The 21,605-nt window shown below is 34.7% G+C and overlaps 1 protein-coding gene across 5 annotated transcripts in view; it reads right to left on the bottom strand.

Annotated features, from left to right (window-relative positions):
* VPS13A (vacuolar protein sorting 13 homolog A) overlaps positions 1-21,605 on the bottom strand; it is a 103,686-nt gene that overhangs the window by 29,344 nt on the left and 52,737 nt on the right. For 2 of the 5 annotated variants that reach the window (XM_064405058.1, XM_064405061.1), the window contains exons 38-53: positions 21,055-21,275; positions 19,663-19,895; positions 16,562-16,654; positions 15,742-16,098; positions 14,891-14,992; positions 13,401-13,559; positions 13,021-13,282; positions 11,998-12,158; positions 10,809-10,912; positions 9,252-9,549; positions 7,693-8,088; positions 6,795-6,899; positions 6,557-6,702; positions 3,034-3,073; positions 1,957-2,085; positions 1,147-1,280 (exon numbers count right to left, since the gene is read on the bottom strand). In XM_064405058.1, coding sequence (XP_064261128.1) covers positions 1,147-1,280; positions 1,957-2,085; positions 3,034-3,073; positions 6,557-6,702; positions 6,795-6,899; positions 7,693-8,088; positions 9,252-9,549; positions 10,809-10,912; positions 11,998-12,158; positions 13,021-13,282; positions 13,401-13,559; positions 14,891-14,992; positions 15,742-16,098; positions 16,562-16,654; positions 19,663-19,895; positions 21,055-21,275 — 2,940 coding nt within the window. Of the gene's footprint in view, positions 1-1,146; positions 1,281-1,956; positions 2,086-3,033; positions 3,074-6,555; positions 6,703-6,794; positions 6,900-7,692; positions 8,089-9,251; positions 9,550-10,808; positions 10,913-11,997; positions 12,159-13,020; positions 13,283-13,400; positions 13,560-14,890; positions 14,993-15,741; positions 16,099-16,561; positions 16,655-19,662; positions 19,896-21,054; positions 21,276-21,605 lie in introns of all 5 variants that reach the window. The other 3 variants (XM_064405060.1, XM_064405062.1, XM_064405059.1) reach the window with 2 other exon arrangements.

Genomic DNA, 21,605 nt, shown 5'->3' with positions numbered 1-21,605 from the left:
CCATTTTCAGACAAATGTGCTTGAAACTCCATTCCCCCTCACATATAGTTAAAAACTTGCAGAATTGTCTTCTACAGCTCTCTGAAAGAAGGCTGTGCCAGGAGAGAAAGTGAAGAGTTGCTGATCTCTGCTTGCTGGGATCCAGTGATTTGAACCATTCCCTTGCATCCATGCTGTGCCAGGGGAGGTTTAGACTGAACATTATGAAGAGTTTCTTTCAAAACACGGGAACAGGCTTTCTTGAGAGGCAGGAGATGCTCCAAGCCCTTGACTTGGACAATACCTTTAATAACATGCTTTAACTTTTGATCAGACCTGAAGTAGTCAGGTAGCTGGACTAAATGATAGGCCCTTCCACTCAAAACATTGTACTCTGTCCTAATTAAACTGACACTAGGGATTCCCACAATTCATCTAAAAAGATAAAAATTACTAATCTTTACAGAGAAAAACCAAACAATAATTCTTCAGGCAAATAGGAAGCAAACAGGATTTGACTAACACCATCCAAGTAAAAATCTTTAAACAACACTGCTCTGACTGACTGAAGGAAGAAGAGCAGGCTGTTTCGCTTTTAAAAGGGAATATTTCAAGGATGCTGAAGGTATATGCTTCTCAGCATTGCACAGTATCTGCATACAGTAGCAATGCATTACCAAAAACATTACAGGTAGAGAACAGTTTAACTGTGTGCAGGTGCAGACATAAATATTCACTCATTGCAGAAAACTAATATTTGTTTAAATTATCGTAGTTTTGTCCTGGCTTGGCTCAACCAACTACCTCATCCCCTATCTCATTCTTTCGGCTACATTTTCATTACTTATTCTGCACCGTCAGCACCTGCATGGTTCCAGAAAAGCACATCCTTTCCCCCCACCAGGAATGCAGATGTCGTGAGGCCACAAAATTCATACAAAAAGACACCACAAAACAGCTCACTTGTAAAACTACCTAGCACTATATAACACTGTAAACAATTCACTGTCTTCAATTTACCAAGCAAGAGATTTTTGGGTGCTCTGACAAAATTTGACAGCCATTTCCTCAAAACAGTCTTCTTTAGAAAATGCATGCTTACAATATACAAAACTACAGTTCACATGTCTCCATGCAAACATCCATACTAAACCTCTTCATACATACCTTTGTCCATACTCAATAATTTCTTCTTTGGTATGGTTTATCAACAGAAATGGAGCTGCACCATCATGGTAATTAGAAAAGGTAATCACGGTAGAATGTTCAGTCAAATTAACATCCACTGCAATTCCTCCAAGCTATCAGTTGTAAAAAATTATAAAGTAAATAACAGTGGAATGGATTTACAGTAAAACAAATGTAATTTAAAAATTTTGCAGAACTTTTCCTCTCATTGTGAGATAAAACCATCATGTAGTAAAACTAGCTGATTTACCATACCTTCAAAATATTTCCTTGATCTAAATACTAGGTAGCAGATATTGCAATTTGTAACTAAAACTATGGAGAAGTTCTGTACCGTGAAAAGCTAGACTGGTAGTAGAGTAACCTTACTTACTACAAGCACATACATTCATGCCCTCAAGAACATTATACTACTACTATTATTATACTACTAATCACCTACTTAAAAACTACTTCTAGACGAGACTATCTGCAACATACAAGTAAATTTAGTGAAGACAAAGTTACTCAGTGTTACTTTAGAACTAATATTAATATTTCTCACAAAGAATACTTGCAAAACAATCTGTATTTTAGCTCCTGTGTAACTGCTCCCCAGAGAAAAAATACTTACTTACATCTGTTTGTATACACAGAAAAGAGAGAGCATGAGAATGCTTTTGAATAAACATAATCTTCAGCTACGGTTTTGCAATAGATGATAGGAGAAAACAAAGTTTTGAGAATGAATATGAAAAAGTGATTTATGCTGTTTTACCTAACATGTAAATATGGAAGGCAATATGTTACCTTATTGTCCAAATGCAGTAAAAGACAGTTTTCTTGCTGATCAAAATTTATCTTCTTTGGAGGGAGATGAGAATTTTCAACTCTAACAAGCAGTTTGTTGGCATCATTTTCAGGCCAAAAGGGAATGCACTAGAAAAGAAAAATCAGAAATTTCTAAGTGAGAATACAAATCAGGCTTTTTGCTCATTCACATTAGCCCAAAATTCATCTAATAAAGTCTATCCAAAAGCGTATCAATTATGATCAGAAACCCTGTTAAAAAACCTGAAATTTATCACTTACCTGAATACAGTAAACTGAAAGGAAGTCAAGAAATAATTCTGACTATGTGAAGTGAAGAAAGTGAGGAGTTAATGAGCTAAAGGGGAAACAGTAAGACTTAATATTCACAAAAAGAAGCACATTTAAAACTGATAAAGTACATAATATCCAGAGTATAAAATAATTAGATCATTCTTCCACTAGCAGACCTTTCCCCAAAAAAGTTATAAATTTCAAATCAATTTTAAAGTGAAAATTAATGACAAAATGGGGTATTAGCATAAATGTTACCCCAGGGTAACTTGAGTACACAGGACATCAGCTACTAGCAGTCCTTTTGAGAATGTTTCATACCTATTTATAAGTACATGTACCCATATGTATGTGGGTATAAAACACACAGTATAGAGCATCAGGCAGCTAAATCAGAGAGCATCTTCTGCTATTCACATTCACAGCTGAAATCACAACCACTATGGATTTAAAAATCTCAAAGGCAATCTCTCTTCAATAATTTACTTGCTAAATAGAGACAACCAGTAAACAGCAAAGACAAAAGTTTTAATTGTAACTAATGAAAAGTCTCTGAGTCCTGCCACAAGAACAAGCTATGACTAATAGTAACTCTCAGCTAGCAACAGCCAAAGTCTTCTTAGATAGACCATCTTTCCTGTGCTTCAAATTGTTGACATGCAGCATCCAAAATTCTAGAACAATTTTTCTCTAACATAGTTTAAGGAATTAGATGTCCATATTTAATTGCATCTGAATCCTAAATTAATTCTTCAGTGGTGAAAGACTAGTTCACCAACTTACCATGCCACTAAGTTCCCTTTCCCATTGTTTCTCACACCACAGGAAGCAGGAAGACAAAGGAAAAAAATATAGTTAAACGGTAAGATTGAAAGTGTAATTTACATCAATATGTATCCCAAAGACAAAGGAAATTTAAATTGTGCTGTAAAGGACAATAAAACACAGCATGTAAGTCTCAACATGGAATTAATTGAGCCTAGAGGAAATTCAAGGAGAATCAGTCAATAGTAAATGGAAGTTTAAAATCCAAACCAAATAAGTAAAAAAGATTGGCTAAACAAGACAGTACAGAATCAACTATAGGGACCTGAAAAATTTTTGTAGTAGATTTTAGCCAGAGATTGTGTCACATAATGATGTCATTTTCAAGCCTTTTACCACACACTTGCTAAGTGCTTCATCAGATGTGATATTTATACAACAATTTTGCTTCCACAGTGGCATCTTTAATTTATATTTAGCACGAGTCTTCAGCACTGTCTTCTTTCTCTAAGGATATTTGTTGATCAACTGCCTTGCACTACATATAATTCAAAGGATTGTCCTTAGCAAACCACTGTCCAATAAACTTATTGCAATCTTTGAAGAACAATGGATTTTTCTAGAAATAGTGATTAAGGTCTCTGATATATTTACTACCTTCCACAGGGAAAGATGGGACAGAGAAGATGTCTCAGAGAAGATTAGTTCTACATAAGAATTGCTTTCTTTCCTGAAAATACAAGTTATCAGTCACTAAGAAAGAAGAGTGAATTTAAAAAGAATCAGCAGGAAAGTCTCTGCTTAACTTAAAATGACAAAAAATAGAATAGTGGCAGAAAGGAGCAAGCCAAAATATGCATTAACATTTCAGCAACCTGTTTCATTTTTTGAAGACCTCTTACCTAATAGATCTCTGTAAGACAGTAGTGTGACAAATGATCAAAAAAATTTACAGGCATTAATTTAAAAAAATCTAGACTATCTGAATAGCAGAGCTATCTATCTCAGCAACAGGATCAGATGTAAACTTGCTCCTGGAAATTGTTCTGGATTAAGAACAGAGATAGACCAAAGACAGATCAATATACGCTTGATACTACCTATGTTTACAAGAGATGAAATTTTGGCTATTGGATTAGGTAACTGAATTACAAAAGAACAACCCTGGCAGACCAAGCTGCCACAGCATAGATTTTTATTTGACTGCCTATCAAAGAGAAAAATATTGACACAATGAGAAAACAGGCTGTAGAAGGGGATACAGATTCTTCTGTTGATCTGTACTCCCCTATTTGGTAAACTGCCATATCTAACCTTTTACAAGTTTTTAGGAATAATCCTAAGATCCACAAGTCTTCCCTGGATACTTTATTACTGAAAGAAGACTAAGATTAATCAATATATGAAACACCTAAGAAACACTGACATTTGTGGGACAAACTAGAAAATCCTGTAGGCATACAAATAAAACAGCCAACATGGGAAACCTGCACATGATATATGCAGCATGCATTTCAACTACCAAAATTACTACCTTTGAGTAGTTTTTTGCAGAAATTTCAGAAGGTTTTGTAAATATTTTAGCTTATTCTATTAGCAAAGATATATCAAATATAAACCACAAAACAAGAAGTAATACCATCTGACCATATTTCCTAAGAGTAAGAAATTAGATAAGAAGTTGCCCATACTACTACACATACACTACTACAGTGATGGAGTAATTTCAGACCTTTATCAATAAACTAGAGGAAGTTTGTTGATACATGTAAAGAACTCAAAAACTATGTACAGCCAAGCAAAAAAGCTTGACTCAGAGGAACATAAGAATATTAGGAAATAGAACAGGCAGACAGGCACATGTCAAACAGTCCGTTGTTGAGTAAAAGCAAAAAAACTTATTTTGAAAATTGTAAGCATAATGGGAAGCTGAAGTGACTGCAACATCTAAAGATCTACACCTTTATGCACATTTAACAAAAATCACAATGGAACAACATATCCATTTCAGTAACTGAAATAATGCTATTTAAATGGCAAGTCTGTAATGACTGTACCATTAAAGATAATATACACAGCTAAGGAACATGTACTGAAAGTACCAAAAAAGTAATAGAAAGATCTGGTTAGGAATCTCATTGAACATATTCTTTTAACTTTTGCAATTTGGTTTGCAAGCATTTTTAGTAACCACTTGAAGTATTTACAATGCTGATATTGAGGTGCTGGAGTGTGTCCAAAGAATGGCAATGGAGCTGCTGAAAGGTCTGGAGCACAAGCCCTAGGAGGAATGGGTGAGAGAACTGGGATTGTTCAGTCTGGAGAAAAGACGACTCAGAGGCCACCTTATCACTCTCTACAACTTGCCTGGAAGGAGGATATGGCAAAGTGGGAGCTGGTTTCCAAGCAGCCTCAGATGACACCAGAGGACATTTAAAGTGGCTATGAGGAAAAATTTCTTCACTAAAGGGGAAGTCTGGCATTAGAATAGACTGCCCAGGGAAGTGATTTAATCACCATTACTGGAAGTGTTCAAAAAAATTATGAATGTGGCATTTGGGGATTTATTTTTGTGGTGATTTATTTATGGTAGTGCCAGGTTTGTGGGTGGACTTGATGCATTATTTTAAGAAATCTTTTCCATGCCTAACAATCCTGTACTTCTAGGATTATAAAGGAAATCAACTGGACCTTCAACCTTCAACCACACTATTTTTTTAGGCTAAACTGTTTTGATAATGCTCTTGTCAAAGGGAAGGGGAGCAGAAAGGGGAATGGGATGGGGGAGGATTTCACTCTTCTCAGAAGGCACTTCAGAGATCACTTGCAGCTTTAAGAAACCTCCAACAGTACCCCAAACAAGTGCTGCTTTTCCTACCTGTCCTGCAAGAAGGCATGATGGCCCCAAGACCCAACACACATAAAAAACATAACTGTGTGATACTGCTGTGCAAACTGCCAAGATTCACACCCAGTCTGCAAGAGTCTCTGCAGCACTGACAAAAGGCCTAAACCCATTTTCACACCACTTGGCCTGAGGGCCAGGGATCTCTTTCTAGGAAGTATGCATTGAGCACTTAGTAGCAGAAGTGAGACTAGTTCCCAAAGAACCATTTAGATCACTCTGAAGTGAATCACACGAGGGAATTTCTCCCCATACCAAAGTGGGTTCACGCATACCAGGTCAACCAAAATATTCACCACATACCACTGCTAAACTGAACAGATGCTCCAGTGCCACTGCAGAGAGATAATACAATAATAATATAATATAATATAGTAGAGGTCTTTTTCTCACACTTTTATGATATAAGGTGACTGAATAAAAAATTCCAATTACAACGTAAACCAGCTTTACAGCATGTCCTAATGGAACACTGAGAAATGGTAAAGGAACCAGATAATTTATTGAAAAAGCATGGTATAATCAGTCATTGTCATGGAACACTATATACGGCCCACGTTTCCCATGAGAGAGTGTTCAAACCAGTTTTTTCCCCTTAGTGACACAACTTGGAATAGGTTCCATTATAAGTTTACCTGTTGCAAAACAATGGGAATCCACTTTTCCTTGCCCTCTTCAGCTACTTCCAAAGTGTATTTACTTCTATTTGAAATCATAAAAAATGGAGTGAAGGTTACAATTCTAGTAATATTGAAACTGCTATTGTTTATGGTGACACCAACCTGTGAACAGAAAAACATTATTTTAAGTACACTTTTTAAACCCCCTTTGTATCTCCTGAAAATAATTAATTTGAAAGATAAATTTAACTCACTTGATATTCCTTTTTATGACTCTTGCATTTCACAGAACCATGACTTCCAACAGTGTCCAGTGAAAACTGATCAGACAGTTCACTGTCAGTTACCCGAAGCTGCACCTGTTAAAAAGCACCCTGAATTAATTTTCAAGTCACTGACATAATTTAAAATTATATATATAAAGTATGCATAAAGATAAATGGAAATACTGGTGTTTCTATTAAAAATATCAAGACATAACAACTGCCAGTATAATCTCATAAAATGTATTTTCTACCATGCTTAGTTATAACCCATGTGGAATAAGCATTGTAAATACAAGACGTTCCAGAGGAAGCAATCAGATAAGGATTCTTTAGAAAACATCATAATCAAAATTTAAAAGGAAAATCAATGCACTCTTGTAATCTCTTTCATATCATTCATCCATCAGTAACATTCATCATTAAAAAACCAAGGAAACTCAAATGGTGAATTTAACCTTAGCATTCATTCTATGTACCCAGAACCAATCTATCAACCCACCATTGCAAGTATTAATTTTTCAAGTAGTATTCATTGCTCCAGTACTGCAGCGTTACATTTCGTACAGAATTTCTATGTGTTATTTGGACTAAGGACGTTTATTGAGCAGTTTAAATGTAAAAGGAATTTGTTTTTTTAGAGAACAACTTCTCAGGGAACTTCTTTCAAAGTGAGGAGCTCTTTCTTAACACCTCTGATAATGTAAATTTCCTATCTCAAGCATATTTGACTCCGCGCTTATTTAGAACACTGTTTTAGACAGAGATATTAGAGGTTTCACACCCTTTACAGAGCACAGGATAGAGTAAACACATTTTAAAGTGTAAAAATGTTTTAATACAACAACATAAGGGAGTTCAGAGATGTCAGGTTTGCAAAATACAATACCTTGTTATTTTGAAGGAAGTTTTTAGGCTGGAAAGAAAAAAGGAGGGGCTTTTTGTAATCTGGAGGATGCTTGCGGTGAATACCATCCGCTTTGTATTGTAACATTCGACCGGTTTTATTCACCATCCAGTAGGGACTGTGAATTTCTATTATCATCTGCCCAGTTGTGTAGGTCGTATGAACAGCAATATCCAGCTCAGTCTTATCCAGCTCTGTGACACAGTAAAATGTTGTGAAGCTGATATCAGGCAGATTGCTTTTTATATGGTACTCGCTTTTCCAGTCTTGATCAAGATAGTTAAGCAACTGCAAATCTAGTTTTGTTTGGTCCAAGACTGCATTATGGATCTGGGCAGAACATCCTTCTTGTAGAGTGTCATATTTGTTCCCATTTCCCTTAAAAAGACAAGCAGACACCAAACAGGATACATTTACATGAATCACACACAAAATTCATATGAACTTTTATTTTTCAGCTAGCTCCAAAAATTAAGATACAAGCTATTTAGGCTTAATTTTAAAATACCTTCTGTGCTATTTAACTATGCTACTTTCCTAAACATCTACCTTAAAACACTATTTTGCAAAGAGAACCTTAATGCATGGTCCTCAACATTCAACATCAAAAAGTCCATCTGTCACCAAATTCAAACACACAAATATTCTTACATGACAAATTTCCTTAACACAGTATTTTCTTCAGTAAATTTAAGTTTGTAGAAGACATACAGAGCCTGTTACTTCCATACAGTTGGTATAAGCTACAGTCTCCAGTCCTAGTAATAGTTTATTTATGATGAAGTTTTACTATTAGATTCTTCTATTTGAGTTCATATATTAAATATTAAGACCATCTGAAAAAAAATCTGTCTCCCAACTGTGTTTCTATTATCCTAAGTGACATCAATAAGGAGTGGGACACAATTATACCAGATCCATAAAATGAAACATACAGTGCTGAGGAATCAATGTGTACACTGCATATTTTAGGTATTTTACTCAAGACTGTCTCTCCTCTGGCACTGGAAAGAAAGCCTATTAATAGTCAAGGTGCACCTAATTGTTTCATTTCTCTGGAAAGAATTTGAAGTGTGGCAGTAGGCTGCAATTCAAGCCAAAACCTGGCTAAAAGGCAGGCCTGTGAGAATTTGTTAAAAGCATGCTACTGCTGAAACAGTGACTGCACATAAAATGCTTACATATAGTGATCCACCTGAGGCAGTCTTCACAGAAAAAGCTGAACTATTTAATTAGGCTGAAGTGAATTGGAGTAACTGAGTGACTTGAACACTGAGCAACTCTCACAGGGCTCAACTTGTACAGTGTTAAGTTTTATTTTGCATATATATCTAAAGTATGGCTTAATAACACCACATTTCAAATTCTGTGATATTTCAATTCTGAAAATACAGACTTTATTAGACTATGTAAGACTTAAAAGATCTGTGAACTTATTTCACAAATACTCCATCAGAACCCCTTTGCTCTAGTCTCCATTTCAACCAGCTTTCATATTATAAGTGGGAAACATCACTAAAATTCGAGCATTATACAATTACCTCTACAGAGTAAGTTATTTGGTAAGGAAGAAGATTGCGGAGAAGAACAGAAGGCCATAAATGAACAACATATGGAAAATCCCATTCATCTTCTGCACCTAACGAAGTTGTCAATGTATCTTTTACAGGAACAATATTGATGATAAGTGAGTGGTTAGATGACCTCACAGATTGGCATTTCCTTTGTAACAAACTGTCAACATTTTTCATAATTTCATCAAAAGTAATTCCTTCACACATATCATATTCTCCACCCACTCCGTTTTCATTGGCTAGTGGTTGCAAACTCAGCATGGATCTGTAAATGAAAACATTTTTAAACACTTAACATGTGACTGCATGTTTCAATTATAAAAAAGTCCTATGCAACAGGGACATTCTAATATTATTTGTATTTAGGAAGATTTTTAGCAGTAGTTCATTGCCTGCCTCTATCTTGATTAGAGGAGGAATCAAATTATGGACTGGATCCCAAAATTTCATACTATTTTAACAGTTGGGGTTTTTTGTTCCATACCTCCACATGCTTCCCTTACAAAGAAAGGGTTATTGAAGATTCTTATGAAGAGACTACTGAATTTTCATACAAGTGCTGCTCTGTTCCTGTTCCAAGCTAAAGGTCTGGATCAACAACTTACTCCTAAAACCAATGCATAGAAAGTGCCCTTCTTTTCAGTTACATAAAGCACCAAGTTAATTCATGAATTATTTACACCCATGGCTTTAATTTAATACAGCTGGTCCTGAACAAAGATTTTTTTTTTGCTTTAACACATTTTCTAACTACCTAGTGCAACTCATCTGTGCAAGAAATTAGAACACCACTAAATCTTATACAGATGGTTAGACATATCAATGAATTAATGAATCTACCGTAAAATGTAATTCAAGTAATGAAGGAGATACAAAGCTTTCACTACAAAGAATGAGGAGCGTGTTTGGGAGACTTTCACAGAAGTGAAAAGTCTTTGCAACCATAAAAAAAGCAAACCTACCTACCTAAAACCTGGTTACAGTTCAGGTAAAATTACATTCAAACTCACTGCAGTTTTGTTATTAGCTTGACTGTGATAATAACATAGCTATGCTATATGCCAAGTTTTTCTAAGGTTGATGAGTCTTTTTTTTACATCTTTGGTAGAGTTTAGGTGTAGAGCTTTTAATATTTTACTTCAGAATCAAAAAATCAAAAGAAGCCTTTTCAGAAAAAAACAAAAAAGCTGCATTAATTCACCAAGCATCACCCACTCGGAAGTGTACCATGTGAATTGCAATCACTGTGTTCCAAAAGTTCCCGAGCTCAGACTTTTAAAGTAGCTTAGCTAATTTAACTTATTCATAAAAATGGATTTCAAAATACTTCCAATTCAACAATGAAATAGCACTCTGTTTAACTCAGACTGTATGTCCTGAGAAGATCCTACCTACCAATGACAGCACAGTATTATTTCAGTATTAGGTAGCAAGGGCTAACAATTTTTTAGCATAATTGTATGGATACAATAATCAAAAGTATATAGACATATTCTACAATAAGAGCAAAACACAATAAAGTACCTGTAAGAGGAAAAGGGTATGTTGAATTCATTTGCTGGTGAAGCAGTCCCTAAACATCTTCCTTCTTCAAAAACATTTAAAGGGATTGAAAAGTGATTCCTTATCTATGTAAAATAAAAATCCAGCAACACACATTAGGAAAAACTGTAAAGACAAAGTGTTTTGAGCTTAGTAAAGCAAGAATTGAGAAGTCTTGTTTTTCATCTTTCCCATATAGCATTCAAGGTCAGTATTTCATAAGAACTGTGTCTAAAACAGCAAATCTTTTTAAATGACCTGGTTGTGCAGTTTAATGCTATATTTTATTTATTAAATAAATATACTAACTACAAAAAGCTTTTCAAGGAGAAATGCATGACTTTGAAAAACCACAGACAAGTAAATCTCAACTATATGGCAACTTTCCAAACAGTGATCTCCTAAAAATATAATAGATACAAGGTTCAAAAATCCATACAGTGGAAGTGTAAGGGAAGTCAGAAGTTTCAGGTTAAATCATTAATGTCCATTCCAAGACACATAGTTATCTTTCTTGCAAGCATTCTTTTTTATTTATTTCAGGGTTAATTTAATGGCATTAATTAGCTCCTCAAAAAAAATAATTTAGAAAAAAATAGTAAATTTTGTTATTAATCAAGTCATAAACCACTTTGAGTGAAAAAAGCAACCAAAATGTAACAAGAACACTATCTCTGTTAGAACTGTAATATCTAATTCATCACTGTAGCTATAAACCATATATCTACCAAAAATACCATGCAATCAAAAGACATATATACTTAAAGGTCTTACTTTTCAACTGACACAGTACTAAATCTGAAAATAACATACCAATGGTACAGGATGAAGAAAATGAAATAACTTGACTGAAGGATAATTTGTGGAACAAATGTAAGATTAAAAGAGGTTTGATCACTTCATACAAAACAAATAGTTCATGACCAAAATTACAGCCAGTATTAGTTAACATTACTAATTAATTATCCTAATCCAAAGTCTGATTGACATCCAGCTGCATCCAACCCATCTGTCATTTGGAAAATGGTTTTTATTCTTGAAAAATCAAACACAAAGCAAAGTTATATGGATCATTCAGGGAAGTTTTAAAGTATGTCTTTTCCATGTTTATTTAAAGACTACAGGATCATTTTCCTTCATTAAAAAATTAAATGTATGGATATATAATGACCTGAATAGGGGAACGTATAGTTATTATCTTGCTTCCTTCAACAGTGTCAATTTGACTGACGATGGACCTTTCAACACCTGATTCCTCATGTCTCACTTTGTAAATACATCGACCCACTTTAGTCAACGGAATCTTTTCCACAGCAGAATGATTATGCGGACCTAGAATTTACACAGAGAGACATGAAACATTCAAAAGGAGCATAAAGAAAGAGTTGAAAGACAAAGATGTGCATTCAATAGAATTTTCTGTGTCATTCAATCTAATAATAAAAAAACCACCCGCCATATGAAAAAGTACAATCAGCTCTCTTAATATGCTGCTCTTGCAGTGTTACTAAGGAAACAGCAAAGATTCTTTTCTTGCCACAAGGAAAAGAGTCAATGAGTCCATCACTCAAATATTTAAGTAGGTTTTGCTACTGCAAATAAAATTAATGCCTCACAGGAAATGTTTACAAGACGTAACAGCTTCTTAACAAGGTATAGGTATATTGTAAAAACAATTCATATGGTCAAGTTTGAAAAACTGCCAATTGATACAATAAATCAATTTAAATTTTAAACAAATACACCATTAAAAATAGCTAAATTTTAATTTTAGTTTTAGCTATGGTTACTTAAAATTATTTAAAACAATATTTTTAAGAAACTCCCCTCTTAAGAGTAACTTCTGTAAACACACATATATACAGAACTCTATTTTAAAACAAAAATTATTCTGAGCAGCTGAATCCTACAATAACATATAAATGCAAACAAATATCTGACTCAATAAATATTATTACATAAATAATTTATCACAGCAGAAATACTATGCTGCAAAAATTAAGAAGTATGATATATATAACTTTAAGCTGTAAAGGCTAAAGCAGGATTTCATATAATGCCATGCATCTAGAATTCAAAGAGATGCTCCTTCCATGTTATGTTGTCCTCCAAAATTTATTGACCTGTACAAGACACTGTATTAAGGATGATAAATATTTACAAAAACAGAAGATGTATGAACTTTAGTACTTACAGATCTGAATGTAAAATCTCTTGCTGCTCAGTGTTGTCATTGCTGTGAACTGGTCACTCTCATTTCTACTTCTGACAAAATCCATATTTAAACTCTCTTTGTCTTCTAAATGAAATATTTTTGATCCAAATTCAACATTAAGGACACTAAAGGAATCACTAGGTGAGACTGTGATGGGAACTCCTAAAGAATTTATTATTACAAATGGTGCTCGTTCTTTTTTGAAGATGTCTGAAGTTTGACTAGCTGCTTCAGCAAATGCCTAGAAAGCAAAGAATCAATACAAAACATAAACATACCAAGTAGGACTTCACCAAGATGATCTCTGCATGTATTAACCTAGCAATTCTAACACCACTTAGTTATGAAATCTTTCTTACCGTGCCCAAGTTACTCAACATTTGCAGTCCTAACTTGGACAGTGTAATGTTGAGCTGGTCTTTTGAGGAAACATTTATTACTGTTTTATATTCTGGAACTTTGTAGTTCTCTTCTTCTTCATCATCTGATTCAAACAGAGCTTTTTTAGCCTTCTTCATCTGAAAGGAGATATTTAAAGAATTCTTATCTGACCACTTATTCTGTAGAAGAAAGTTTCACCTCAAGACTATCTATGTCTCCCTTTCCCATTTCTACGTCCTGCCACAGTTTTCCTTTTTGTTATGTTTTTATTCTCAAATAAAAACCAAAGAGGGAGAGAATAAGACAAGAGATAAATTATATATTCAAGAAGTCAATGAAATACAAGTAAGAGTAATCAAATTTATGATTATTCCAAAGTAAAGAAAATACATACTACGTACTAACATATCCAGGAAATATTGTGTGATAGCATTCATCTTAACCTCATGAGTAACGCTGTGTAAAATGTTAGACATAATTGACTTCCTACTGTTAAAACAGTCTCCAAATTTAGTCTTTTTGTATTTCCAAATCAAATACCTATTTTGTTTTCATTAGGTTGAAAGAAAAAATAAAAAACCCTGATGGAATATGTTTCCCTAGCCTTCACCACTTCTGGAAATTATGTATTTCCAAATTTTTTATTTCATATCAGGATGAGAAGGACACGAGGTCTGACTCACTATCTTCTACCTCTCTCCTGTATTATCTCTTGTACCTTTCTGGAAAATTGTTGGGGTATTTTTAATAGCAGTTTCTTAACAGCAGTATCTCAATCCATAGTATTTATCCTTCTGAGGCTATCACTGTAGAAAGTTTCTGAAAACGACAGTCCTAGGAAAAGGGTCTGTCTGCCGTTCTGACCAACCCCTCAGGTTAAAAATACTTCAACAGTTTTGAAAAAAGTCATGAAACAATGAAATGAAATAGTTAAGACAGAAGGAGGAAAAACAAAAGGTACCTCCCATCCATCCTTTGATAAAGCCTTATCTAGTTTGAGACCAGGATCAGACTATTTCCATGAAAGATGAAAATTAAGTGGTTAAAACACTACCCCCACAGTACTCTTTGTGCTATTCGACAGCTATCAGTTTTTCCAATATAATTTTGCTACACTACTGCTATGAAACAAGAGCAGTGGCTTGTCTTTCCAGAATCACTGAATGCATCATTAGCCTAATTAGCATCATGGGCTAATAGACAAACTTATATAAAGTCGTTATGATTACCTCATGCAACTAGAATAAAATTTTGCCACTTGAAAGACAATATTTAACAGATCTGGGTGTCTGGATCTTTCCTTGTATAAGATGTGGTTTCATTTACTATCTGGAAAAAAACTCTCATTAACCAACAGGCATGAGCAAAATTGTTAGATTAGTCTCAGAAATGAAAGGTGAAGAACATTTGGGGTTTTTTTTTTTAGGTATCATAATGCAATATTTGAGCTCAGCTTTGTAAACTATACCTTGATTTCAAGAGTCCACGGCTTGAATAAGTCAGTCTTCTCAACTTCTAGTGGTTCAAGCAAAGGCTCCCACACACCAAACATCTCATTAAAATAATGTACCTATCAAAATCCAGAAATCAGTTAGGAATTTACATAAAACTTGAATAAAAAATTCTGATTTACAAGTATATAAATTATTTTGGTAATCTAAAAGATTCACAATCAGATTGCACTTTCAGCTGCTACCATAAGGTGAAACAAATGCATTAGAGAAATAAATGAGGCAGCTAAGTTTCTACTGCAAAATCCTGGTTCCAAGTAAATGGCAAAAATTGTGCCACTCAAAATACAATTTTGGCTTAAATGGTAGGTGCACTGGAATTCAAAAGCACTACAAACAAAGAAGAATCTACCTACACAATCACTGAATTTTGTCACTAATTTCCAAAGATGAGTCAGTTTGGATGTTTTATTAATAAAACTGCGTTTTATAGAAACAACACATTATATATTCTACAGTAACATTAACTGAAGATTATTAGACACTTTTAGCCAGCTGCCATTCCAACATTTAAGAATTATGCAACAGGTCTTTACGAACTTGCAAAAAAGTGTAAATGTAAGGTTGCATAACACCAATTACTGCACCATGAATTAACATTACATCTAATGCATTAGATTTTCATTTTAATTTAGCTATCTTAACCCCTCATTCCCATCATGCTCCCACAACACATATTTTCAGGAGTTTAGTCACCAAATATATGGGTTATTTTTCTTTTTTTGTCTAAATAACACATATATAAGATTTAGACAATAAGGTTCAGCATCCTAGGAAAAGTTCTGTTTCTTTATGTTAGATTCCTCACCTCTAGCTCAAGACGAGAATGTAGGTTGATTAGAGTACTCCAGTTCTTGACTTCTCCAACAAATGAGGACTTGGCTAAAAGCATTGGTACTGTTCTGTGCCCAACCCCAGCTTCAAGTGTTATAAAAACAGATTCTATATTAATTTTCAATGACTCTCCTGTGGGAACCAGTTCAGTGTTTGGATTTTTATCTTCATTTTCATTAGTCTCTTCAAGAAACCACATTTTCAGATTTTTTATGTCTTTCTTATTCCACAAGTCAGGAGGAATTTGACTAATCTCTTCTTTCGTTGTTTCTGTAGTTTGATAAAGGGCTGATGTAATAGTAATTACTGTGTTTATGATTATTGGTGAAACCTACAAATAAGAAATTGGAATAACTGGAAATGAGAATCTAATACAGAAACAGACTCAGACACAAAAATATAATGAGTATGTTACAATAACAAAACCACTTCCATTTTCTACAGGACTCTCATTCGAACACACTTCCCTTCCACAAGCAAGAGTTCAGTCTTTTCAGATTTGCTATCCCTGCCTTATTTCCAGATGGAAGCTTTCTAAACTATATCATTCAATGACTTATCCGAACACTTCAAAACTTATCTCTGCATATCAGGCATTTTATAAAACACAGATTCAAAACTGAAGCATATTGACACAGTTGTTTATTTTCAATTTTATTCACTTTGACATGCTCAACAGGTAGATGACCTAATGAAGAACAGGAACAATTCTCCATTTCAGTAATTCCTGAAGCAACTTCACAGCCTGCTGAGTGGGAAGTAGAAAACTCAAAACATAATACAAGTCTACTTACTTCTATTGTTAGAGATTTAATGGTTAGATCAGCTGTCTGTGGATTAGTACCTGACTGTTTCATTTCAAAGAAGAAGTCACAAGGCTGCAATACCTATACAACAAAGTAAAAAACACATGTCATTTAGAGAGAAAAATATTTTTAGAAACTTACTTTAAAAAAATACACATAAAAAACAAAGTTTTATGTTAATAAAAGGTTTTCTTTCTTTTTACTGAAAGAAAACTTACCAATATTTGGTTCTTCAAAATTAAGAGAAATCTGAACACCAGTAACGTTGAAAGAAAAAACAAGTATCCAGAAGCATCACTTCCGCCATTCTCAAGCACTAAAGACTGAAACAGTCAACTACAGTAAAACACATCACACTTCAGTAACTCCATTCTTATGGTAAAGCCTGCAGATACCTTCAACACACTGCACCATCATGCCTCTGACTTTTGAGGAAAACCAGTTTCTCAGTTGTAACACAGCATGAAACAGTTACATTTTTCCTGAATAACAATATAACCGTTTGAATCACAATCACTCAGTTCCAACTTTGTTTTGCAATCAGTCCCTGTACATTTGCACTTGCCAAAGTTTACCAAATCAGAGCTATGCCATAAACAAAACCAGTGCAATGTTATTAATAGAGGACTCAGATTAGACTATACTGACACTGTACAGACAGGAAAATTTCAACTCAAATCCCCATCTGAGATCGTCAGTCTTTCAAAAACTATTATTTAAAACCACATTGATGCAGCAAAATTTTCTGACATCTCTGTCCATGTCTTAATCAGGTGCTGGAGGCATAGATACACCCTGAATCAGTCTGACCACACTCTTCCCAAATAAGTTTGATCTAAAAGAAATTTTTGTCCACAATATTATTTTTTACCCTATTGCTCAAATTACCTTTTCTTTCTTACTCTGTATTACATCCAGGAACAAAAAATAACAGATTTCTCTTCAGACCAACACACATCAGAAATACACAAAAAAACCCTCATCAACGTATGCCATTTTAAATCTGGAGGTTAGTTTCCCTATTTGGCATGTGGATATGACACTTCGGGATATGGTTTAGAGCTGACTATGGTAGCGCTGGGTTGACAGTTTGATTAAATGATCTTGAAGGTCTCTTTCAGTTCTAATGATTTTGTCATCAAAAGGATCAAGCCACCCAACACAATCACTTTCTGTCTAAGGTACACAATTTAAGATGTACACAAAAGTATGTACTCTATTACCATCTTCATAAGCCGTTAAAACCAGGTGGGGCAGTGTTCCTTATCTCCTCCATGACTCATCTCTGACAACTCCCTCTGGGGTGGGGGAGGGGGGAGATACATTCTGCTAATGGGCCATCAAGCCTCACCGCATGACTGATAAAATTACATCATCCCACTGTGAGATGCTCTGCCCAGGGGGAGGAGCCAAGCATTCCTACCTGGATATAATCTGAGGTTTGAACATCACAAACGGCCACTGGATACCCAAAGGACAAGAGCTCCATAGCCACCATTGGACCTTCAGAGGAAGATCAAACCCTTCTACAGGATCGCTGCTTCAACAGAACCACATCTGACACTTCAACAGGACTGCAGTCACCATTTAATCAGATTGCCACCAACACCCTGACTTAACAGAGTGTCAGGTTGTATTCTGACTCTGTCAGTGTTTCTGTATTATTGCATTTATTTTAATTTTCCTATTAAATCATATTTCTGACTAGGGATCTCCCACTGTTCTGCTTTCAAACCAGTACACTTTCCCAGACTAAGACTGTTTACAGAAAACCCTGGGTTCAGAGGTTTGCTTACACACATTTTCAGAAGGAGCAGTTATGCTCCTCCCTGCAGGTAACATGTGGGTTTTTGTGATGGTTTTTCTGACTCTTCTAAAGAACTTTCTGAATCTTTCAAGGAAGGTACTGTTCTAAACACTGAAACTAGCAAGCTCTGAAGTCTTTTTTTCCCTATATAGCACAAGCATCCTGTCAGATTCAGGTCTTTTTCCCTGTTTCTACAGGAAAAGAGATAAGAGATTCCATTAAAGGATATTCCTGTAAGACAGAAAACTTGGTGCCCAAGAGCTTTCTACAAAAAAAATAATGTTTATGCCACATTTGCCAGCCACAAAACCAGTAGTCAAACAATTTTGCATCATGGCTATCAATGCTAGCCCATCACTTTCTAAATTACTAGATAAATATTTTTAGTGAGTGGAATTAAAGACTGTGTAAACCCAAGGTGTAAACTGAGGTGCTATGTTTCTACCTGAAACTGAGATGAAAGGGAAGCCCCAGTCCTTTCTGCTTACAGCTTTGGTCTTTCCTACATCACTCCATAAGTAAGAAGGCATTAAAAGAGAGCTGAAATGTTTTGCTCTTCAAAATTCATGCGTGGTCTGAGAACATGGGTAACTGTTGTATATGCAGCCAATTTGAATTTTTTCTCTGACACAATGATATCATCACAGTTAACTGAGGAACTGTCTGCTGTAGAGGCAGAAAAACTGTAAGCAGCTCCAGGAGTCAATGCAACTTCCACCTGGACAGTAACTAAGAAGTCTGATTCTGTTGCCAAATATAAATAGGCAGCTTTACTATAACAGATCTACAGACCTTAACATGAAGGAATTTATGAATAGCATACAGTAAGTAAATGATTTCTCAATATGTATTTCCCTTTAATTTTTGGTGACACTATTATTCTCTTACATAGCTATTTAATACAAAGTTTTAGACTGATAGCACTCCAAATGTATTATATTGCATTTCACATAGGATACATTTACAAAATTCTTTTATAGGGGTTACATGGGATATGAAAGATAACTAACATTATACTTGCTGGGGCTCTGCATTGTAGTTTGTCATACAAAGCAAAACCCAATGCCACAGATCAAGTAGATGCTTTAGGCATATCAGACAAAAGAGAATAAAATCAACAAAATGTTAGCCAAAAAATTTTACTTATACTCTAAATCTATACTACTATATTGTAGCATACATTTTAATGACAAACATTTCAGAAATTATCTGCATTTTAGTTACATGGCATCTTTTAAGTTACATGGCACCGTTTAAATACACTGAATGGTTGCAAACTCACCGTAGTAATGTTCCCTTTCCTTTCTTCTGGAAGAAATGGGCATGCTTTCATCTGTATTTCTCTAACAGCAGCTGTCATGTTGTACCTTTCAGGACTATTTTTAATGAAGACCTCACACTGTGTTGTAACCACCAATGCAGGAGCATCACTTCTTGTTAAATCAGCCACAAACACAATCTCTGGATTTTTAACAACAATGTTCATTTCCATCGTAGATACAGGCTGCACAGATGCTTCAAAAATATAAATTACATTAGTTTAATTGTTCAAAGATTAAATCTCAATTATTTTCTTGTTGATTTAATTATTAATATAAGTATTTTTATAATTAATAACATTAATTACAATATTTTAAAAATTATTATAACTTATAGGGAGGCACTGACAATTTAGGGCTAAGATCTAGCACGACTAGTGTTAGCAAATCTGTAGATCCCTGCAATTGACATTTCTAGGCTCTTCACTGCAGGCACAAAACCATTTAATATCTAATTACTCTTGGGTACAACAGAAGACTCTCACATAGCTTCTCTGTGAAAATGGAGAGGGTAACTACAGTTGAATGGAAATGACAAGTATCACCGCTGCTACTATCTCTGACATTAACAAATCTATCAGCTTCACTCAATACCTATATCTGTCAACTCTGGTAAGAGTTTTACAAAAATACTGGGCACATTTTCTGCTCTCTGGAATAGCAAACCCTCATTTTTCCACAGGACAATAATGCAGCATTACTGACGCAAAATATAAATACTTGCAATAAAAACATACTTTCATATAAGACTTCTTTATCTGTTCAGACTTTGATCATCAGCAAATAATCACAACAGGCCCGGCTGACAGGGACACAACTACAATACTTAGGGCACAGGAAAACAACACCAAAAAATCAGGGATTTGCTTTGGCATACCTGATGAGAACTGAGGCCTGGAAGCATAAAAAGAATATTTCCTGCTCTGATGCTCTAATGGACCAATTTTTGTTATCAGGTATTCAAGCTAAAAGTCTGTTTGCTGATGCAGGAAGAAATGCACATCAGTGGACAACTGCAATTACATTTCTAAGCAGCAATATCAGGTAGGCCATTTCCACATGTAAGCACAATATATACTCCATTATTAATCCCATTTTATTTTAAACATACATTTTTAGGTATCTTCTTTCTCTAGTAAGACAAGACTTCATTTGGAAACAAAGACTAAAGGTCATGAATCTATTTCCATGATGCGAAGAAAGCAGTATCAATGGTTACAAGCTGTTCTATACATATAAGCATAGGAAGGAGCATGAAGGAAGTACTGTATCTTTTACGGAGTATTACAATACCAAAATTAAGCCGATATTCAAATGCAGATTTTAAACTATTTCTGGTGTATACTGGTATATACCTTGGTCCTTTACAGGTAATGACTGTTTGAGATTTCTCTGTGCAGCAGCACTTTCTGCATTAGCCTTTAGAAATATATCTGCTACAGTAAGGAGAAACTCCATGCTTGCACAAAGGTATATCTCTTGAACAATAACATCAAGAACAGTGCCATCTCTCCCCTGTTTGTAATTTACATCCACCATAACTTTCTTTTCAAATCCATGTTTCATTTCCACCATTCTGAAAGACAGTTAAGGAGACATTTAATGAAACAATAAAAAGCCAGCCACAAATACTGAAAAACACTTAAGATTCTCATTCCAGATGCGATACATTAACAAGACTGAATTTAAAAAGCAATGCAAATAATTTTAGAACATGACTGATAAAAACATTAGTACAATTTTTTTTATAACTTTAAAACCAAATGGAATCCCATACACTGGTAATTAAAGATGTTAATAATTTAACAAGACAAACCATCATATTTCCTTATTTACATATCAAAAGTACTACATTTTACTGAAGTTTGTTACTACTCATGAGACATCATCTGAGTCTTACTTAGAA

This window comes from Passer domesticus, chromosome Z (genome assembly GCF_036417665.1).
Source record: "Passer domesticus isolate bPasDom1 chromosome Z, bPasDom1.hap1, whole genome shotgun sequence".
NCBI classification, from domain to species: Eukaryota; Metazoa; Chordata; class Aves; order Passeriformes; family Passeridae; genus Passer; species Passer domesticus.
Note: the sequence above shows the minus strand (reverse complement) of the source record. Positions and strands in the feature narration are given on the sequence as shown.